This window comes from Siphateles boraxobius, unplaced genomic scaffold (genome assembly GCF_051911475.1).
Source record: "Siphateles boraxobius isolate OS27281-9 unplaced genomic scaffold, OSU_SipBor_1 1, whole genome shotgun sequence".
Lineage (NCBI taxonomy): Eukaryota > Metazoa > Chordata > Actinopteri > Cypriniformes > Leuciscidae > Siphateles > Siphateles boraxobius.
The window spans coordinates 6,160,309-6,166,721 of NW_027508699.1; the positions used below are offsets into that span (position 1 = coordinate 6,160,309).

Genomic DNA, 6,413 nt, shown 5'->3' on the forward strand with positions numbered 1-6,413 from the left:
TTGATCAAAATATAGTAGATGGTTCTCTGTTGAATAGTCTTACCCCTCAAAACATCTAGGCATTAGTTCCTTGCATAAGCCATTACATACAAAATTGTTGAACTATTTGTCATAAACGGTCAAGCATAGTTTTACACAATTCTATTAGACCTTTTGTACAAAAACGTGAATTGATGAATCGTGCAGGTGAAATTGACCCTCACTCATGAAGGAATGTAAAGTGTTAGTTCAACCAACAATCAACCAGTTGTCTAAATTGCTCAAAGGTGCATCTCATGAATAATCAATTGGCAAGCATATACAGACAGACCACAACACTTAGTTGCAATTTTCCAATAATGGATGGACCAGGAAACGAACAGGGTCAACAGCCAAGAGGAGGAAGAAGAGGAGCAAGAATGCGTGGTGGAAGGCAAAACAGAGGAAGAGGCAGAAGAGGACATAGGCGCATATCTGATGACATAAGGGCCTCTATTGTAGACCATGTTGTCAATCATGGCCTTACAATGGCTGAGGCGGGTCGAAGGGTGCAGCCGAATATTGGGAGATCAACCGTGTCCTCAATAGTTCAAACGTTTCGAAGAGAGAACAGGTATGTCCACCAATGTACAGTGCACTGATACTGTATATAAGCAGTATACTGTATACTTCCTACAATGCTTCATATTACAGTAGTCCACTTGTATTTCACAGCAATCAGCTTACATGCACCCACCTGTATGTTTTACAGTAAAATGTGTATTCGCATAGTTTTTGTGTATGTGAAAGTGTGCGACGCATCACTGTATTTTCCCCCACATAGGACTGCTAGATTACCTCAAACTGGTTGCAGAGGACGCCTTTTCACACCTCAACAGGAGGAGGCTATTTGCACCATGGTCCGAGCAAACAATGCCATGAGACTCAGGGAAATACGAAGGACCATTATAGAAGACAACGATGTCTTTGAAAACATACATACGGTTAGCATCTCAACCATCGACAGGGTGCTGCATAGAAACCAGATGAGTATGAAACAGCTGTACCGTGTACCATTCCAAAGGAATGAGGACAGAGTTAAGGAGCTACGGTACCAGTATGTACAGGTAAAACATATATCTATGTAACTACTTTACAGCAACATTTTATAGTGATATATAGTACAGTAAGCATAAACTGCACACATTTCCATTGCTGTGGAAGGAACATGCAATATATGTACATTTTGTGTCACTCTTCCTTACCAAACCAAATTCAACTCTGTGTTATGGGATATAGCGTATAATGGAGTTGGAATCAAGTGAACCCTCTCACAACTTTGTATACGTGGATGAGGCTGGCTTCAACCTGACCAAATGCAGAAGGCGGGGTCGGAATATCATCGGTCACAGAGCTACTGTGGATTTGCCAGGCCAACGGGGAGGAAATATCACCATGTGTGCTGCTATTTCGGAGCAAGGTGTCCTAACCCATATCCCCCTTATAGGGCCATACAACACCCAGCACCTACTCAACTTTTTAGAGACTCTCTACAGGGCTCTCATCCCTGATGAGGAGAGGGGTCTGCTTAGAGAGGATTTGCCAAAGTATGTGGTCATTTGTGATAATGTGAGTTTCCATCGATCAAACATCATAAGGCAATGGTTTGTGACCCACCCGAGGATGCTCATAGAATTCCTCCCACCTTATTCACCATTCCTTAACCCAATTGAGGAGTTCTTTTCAGCATGGAGGTGGAAGGTGTACGATCGTCAGCCACACACACAGATGACCCTGCTGGCTGCAATGGATGCAGCGTGTGAGGACATCACAGTAGACTCCTGCAGAGGATGGATAAGGCATTCCAAAAGATTCTTTCCACGCTGCATTGCAAGGGAAAATATCCGGTGTGATGTGGATGAGAATATGTGGGCCGACAGACAGGAACGTCTGGATGTGTAGAGACAGCACTAGAACAGTGCTGCGGGCAAAGTTGTGCCTTAGGGGTGTTTCCTGTGTTTCTTTCTAATTTTTTTTTTTTCCTTTGTGCCCCTTGTCTTTTTCTTACTGTAAATTATTTTGTTTTTTTCTTTCATAAAGTAGCACTAGTAAAAGATGTGAAAAACAAAATCCTGTCCAGTCTCTTTCAATCAATAACCCACATACAGTAAAATGTAAATAGTAGCCTACTGTTGAAATTGATATATGCCATAGAAGTGCAGCCTTGTGCATTTTGAATACAGTAACTGTCATCCAAACTGCAGCCTAAGTTTACATCAGGTAATACTGTCAAAGTACACAGTTACATTGACAATATGCCTAAACATTTTGATGACCTTGTTCGTGAACAATGACTCAATGACTTATCATTCTGATGACACTGACATGATCATTGGCATGAATATTTACTTTTGAGAGATGTACTAAGGATTTTTAGTGACTGACTAGCTTTAGAATCATATCTATTGTATATTGCAGTTTGTACAAATTGTTCTGAGAAATGCACTTATTATTTTGCACAGGTTAGGGATGATGTGAAAAATGCACCAAAGCGACTGAGAAAAACTGTAGTAGTGGTCAGACAAAAAAACAAAAAAACATTACAATATTATTGTGATATAGAAAATAAAAATAAATAGGGGCACAAAGGAAAAAACACAACATTATCAAGGAAAACACAGGAAAGACCCCTAAGGCAGAACTTTTCTTTTGCATGCAACAGCACTATGTGTATATACTTGAGGGTTGAAGTATATATTGAAGGTGCAACTTTGAGCTATTTCAGAGAAATGGTTTATCATTGGTTGATCTACATTATCTTCAGCAGTGAAAGTCAAGATTCACATACACAATTTATCAATTCATGGCACATTTACAAAAAGTATAATATAAATGTGTAGAAAATATACTTGTTTATGACAACTACTAGATCAACAATTTTGCATTTAATGACTTATACAATGAACTAATGACTAGATGTTTTTAGGTGTAAGATATTTCACAGATAAATATTTAATACATTTTAAGCAACATGGCATTAGCAATTGATAATGTTTGAAACCGCAGACAATTGTACATAATCAATAGCATGACTGTACCAAAGCATTAACAACTTATTCAAAAGAATGAGAAACTAGTTTTATAAAATGAACAAGTGATTAGAGGATGTGGAGGTTGAACAAGTAGTTTTGAGAATTTCATTTCTGTTCTGAGAAATGCACCAAAGCTGTGAAAAACTGTATGTAAATAAAGATAAAATAGTTTCATTATTTTACTGTACATTGGATTATTATTTAATTAGATGTTTTCAAGATGAAAACAATATTACTTTATTATTCATGTCGCAAGATTTTTTTGATTAAAGTTTATTTGTAAATGAATTTGATTTTATATGAAAGTATACAAAGTTTAATTGTCACAATTTTCCCTCACCAGATTCAGTGCAGCACATGCGAAAGGTGGTATCACTCTGTCTGTGTCAACATTCCAAAAAGAGACATTCCAAAATTTAAGAATATTCTGTGGTTGTGTGCATTCTGTACGTAAAAACTACAAAAACGGTTGAAAATGTACATGTAAAATAAAAAATCAAATAGTATATATAGTTATATAATAGTTTAAATCAAACAGTATATATATATATTTTTTTTTTTTTCATTTTTAGTTTAATATCAAGTCAAGTCAAGTAACCGTTATATATACACAACACTTTTTACATTTCTGATTGTTTAAAGCAGCTTTACTGTAAAATTCCCCTACTTAATGACACTGGTTTGATGTCTCTGTCTTGCTGTTGGACAAAGCTATCACAAAAAGAATGTTAATTTTGGACATGCAATACCGATTTCTGCCAGTAGGGGTGAACGTAGAGCAGTAGAGGTAAAAAAAAGAGGTTGTGAAAGTTGTCCCCTGTCCTCCTCTACTGAATGACACTGGTTTGCTGTCTCTGTCTCAATGCTGGACAAAGCTATTACAAAAAGAAAGTTATTTTTGGACATGCAATACCGATTTCAGCCAGTAGGGGTGAAAGCAGAGCAGTAGGGTTAAAAATAGAGGTTGTGAAAGTTGTCCCCTGTCCTCCTCTACTGAATGAGACTGGTTTGATGTCTCTGTCTCACTGCTGGACAAAGCTATTACAAAAAGAAAGTTATTTTTTGGACAGGCAATACCGATTTCCGCCAGTAGGGGTGAAAGTAGAGCAGTAGAGGTAAAAAAAAAAGAGGTTGTGAAAGTTGTCCCCTGTCCTCCTCTACTGAATGACACTGGTTTGATGTGTCTGTCTCACTGCTGAACAAAGCTATTACAAAAAGAATGTTATTTTTGGACATGCAATACCGATTTCAGCCAGTAGGGGTTAAAATAGAGCAGTAGGGTTAAAAATAGAAGTTGTGAAAGTTGTCCCCTGTCCTCCTCTACTGAATGACACTGGTTTGATGTCTCTGTCTCACTGCTGGACAAAGCTATTACAAAAAGAAAGTTATTTTTTGGACATGCAATACCGATTTCCGCCAGTAGGGGTGAAAGTAGAGCAGTAGAAGTAAAAAAAAAGAGGTTGTGAAAGTTGTCCCCTGTCCTCCTCTACTGAATGACACTGGTTTGCTGTCTCTGTCTCAATGCTGGACAAAGCTATTACAAAAAGAAAGTTATTTTTTGGACATGCAATACCGATTTCAGCCAGTAGGGGTGAAAATAGAGCAGTAGGGTTAAAAATAGAAGTTGTGAAAGTTGTCCCCTGTCCTCCTCTACTGAATGACACTGGTTTGATGTCTCTCTCCAACTCATGGACAAAGCTATTACAAAAAAAGTGTTAATTTTGAACATACAATACCGATTTCAGCCAGTAGGGGTAAACATAGAGCAGTAGTGTTAAAAAAAGAAGTTGTGAAAGTTGTCCCCTGTCCTCCTCTACTGAATGTGACTGGTTTGATGTGTCTGTCTCACTGCTGGACAGAGCTATTACAAAAAGAATGTTATTTTTGGACATGTAATACCGATTTCAGCCAGTAGGGGTAAACATAGAGCAGTATGGTTAAAAATACAGGTTGTGAAAGTTGTCCCCTGTCCTCCTCTACTGACTGACACTGGTTTGATGTCTCTCTCCAACTCATGGACAAAGCTATTACAAAAAAAGTGTTAATTTTGAACATGCAATACCGATTTCAGCCAGTAGGGGTAAACATAGAGCAGTAGGGTTAAAAAAATAGGTTCTGAAAGTTGTCCCCTGTCCTCCTCTACTGAATGAGACTGGTTTGATGTCTCTGTCTCATTGCTGGACAAAGCTATTACAAAAAGAATGTTAAATTTGGACATGCAATACCGATTTCCGCCAGTAGGGGTGAAAGTAGAGCAGTAGAGGTAAAAAAAAGAGGTTGTGAAAGTTGTCCCCTGTCCTCCTCTACTGAATGACACTGGTTTGATGTGTCTGTCTCACTACTGAACAAAGCTATTACAAAAAGAATGTTATTTTTGGACATGCAATACCGATTTCAGCCAGTAGGGGTTAAAATAGAGCAGTAGGGTTAAAAATAGAAGTTGTGAAAGTTGTCCCCTGTCCTCCTCTACTGAATGACACTGGTTAGATGTCTCTCTCCAACTCATGGACAAAGCTATTACAAAAAAAGTGTTAATTTTGAACATGCAATACCGATTTCAGCCAGTAGGGGTAAACATAGAGCAGTAGTGTTAAAAAAAGAAGTTGTGAAAGTTGTCCCCTGTCCTCCTCTACTGAATGTGACTGGTTTGATGTGTCTGTCTCACTGCTGGACAAAGCTATTACAAAAAGAATGTTATTTTTGGACATGTAATACCGATTTCAGCCAGTAGGGGTAAACATAGAGCAGTATGGTCAAAAATAGAGGTTGTGAAAGTTGTCCCCTGTCCTCCTCTACTGACTGACACTGGTTTGATGTCTCTCTCCAACTCATGGACAAAGCTATTACAAAAAAAGTGTTAATTTTGAACATGCAATACCGATTTCAGCCAGTAGGGGTAAACATAGAGCAGTAGGGTTAAAAAAATAGGTTGTGATAGTTGTCCCCTGTCCTCCTCTACTGAATGAGACTGGTTTGATGTGTCTGTCTCACTGCTGTACAAAGCTATTACAAAAAGAATGTTATTTTTGGACATGCAATACCGATTTCAGCCAGTAGGGGTAAACATAGAGCAGTATGGTTAAAAATACATGTTGTGAAAGTTGTCCCCTGTCCTCCTCTACTGACTGACACTGGTTTGATGTCTCTCTCCAACTCATGGACAAAGCTATTACAAAAAAAGTGTTAATTTTGAACATGCAATACCGATTTCAGCCAGTAGGGGTAAACATAGAGCAGTAGGGTTAAAAAAATAGGTTGTGAAAGTTGTCCCCTGTCCTCCTCTACTGAATGAGACTGGTTTGATGTCTCTGTCTCATTGCTGGACAAAGCTATTACAAAAAGAATGTTAAATTTGGACATGCA

General features: G+C 38.3%; 1 protein-coding gene across 1 annotated transcript; it reads left to right on the forward strand.

Moving 5' to 3' along the window:
* Positions 1-839: 839 nt before the first annotated feature.
* LOC143708333 (uncharacterized) lies at positions 840-2,131 on the forward strand. The gene is made up of 2 exons (XM_077200150.1): positions 840-1,085; positions 1,258-2,131. Exons 1-2 carry the CDS (start codon positions 876-878, stop codon positions 1,918-1,920), a joined length of 873 nt encoding a protein of 290 aa, XP_077056265.1. The 5' UTR covers positions 840-875; the 3' UTR covers positions 1,921-2,131.
* The last annotated feature ends 4,282 nt before the right edge of the window (positions 2,132-6,413 follow it).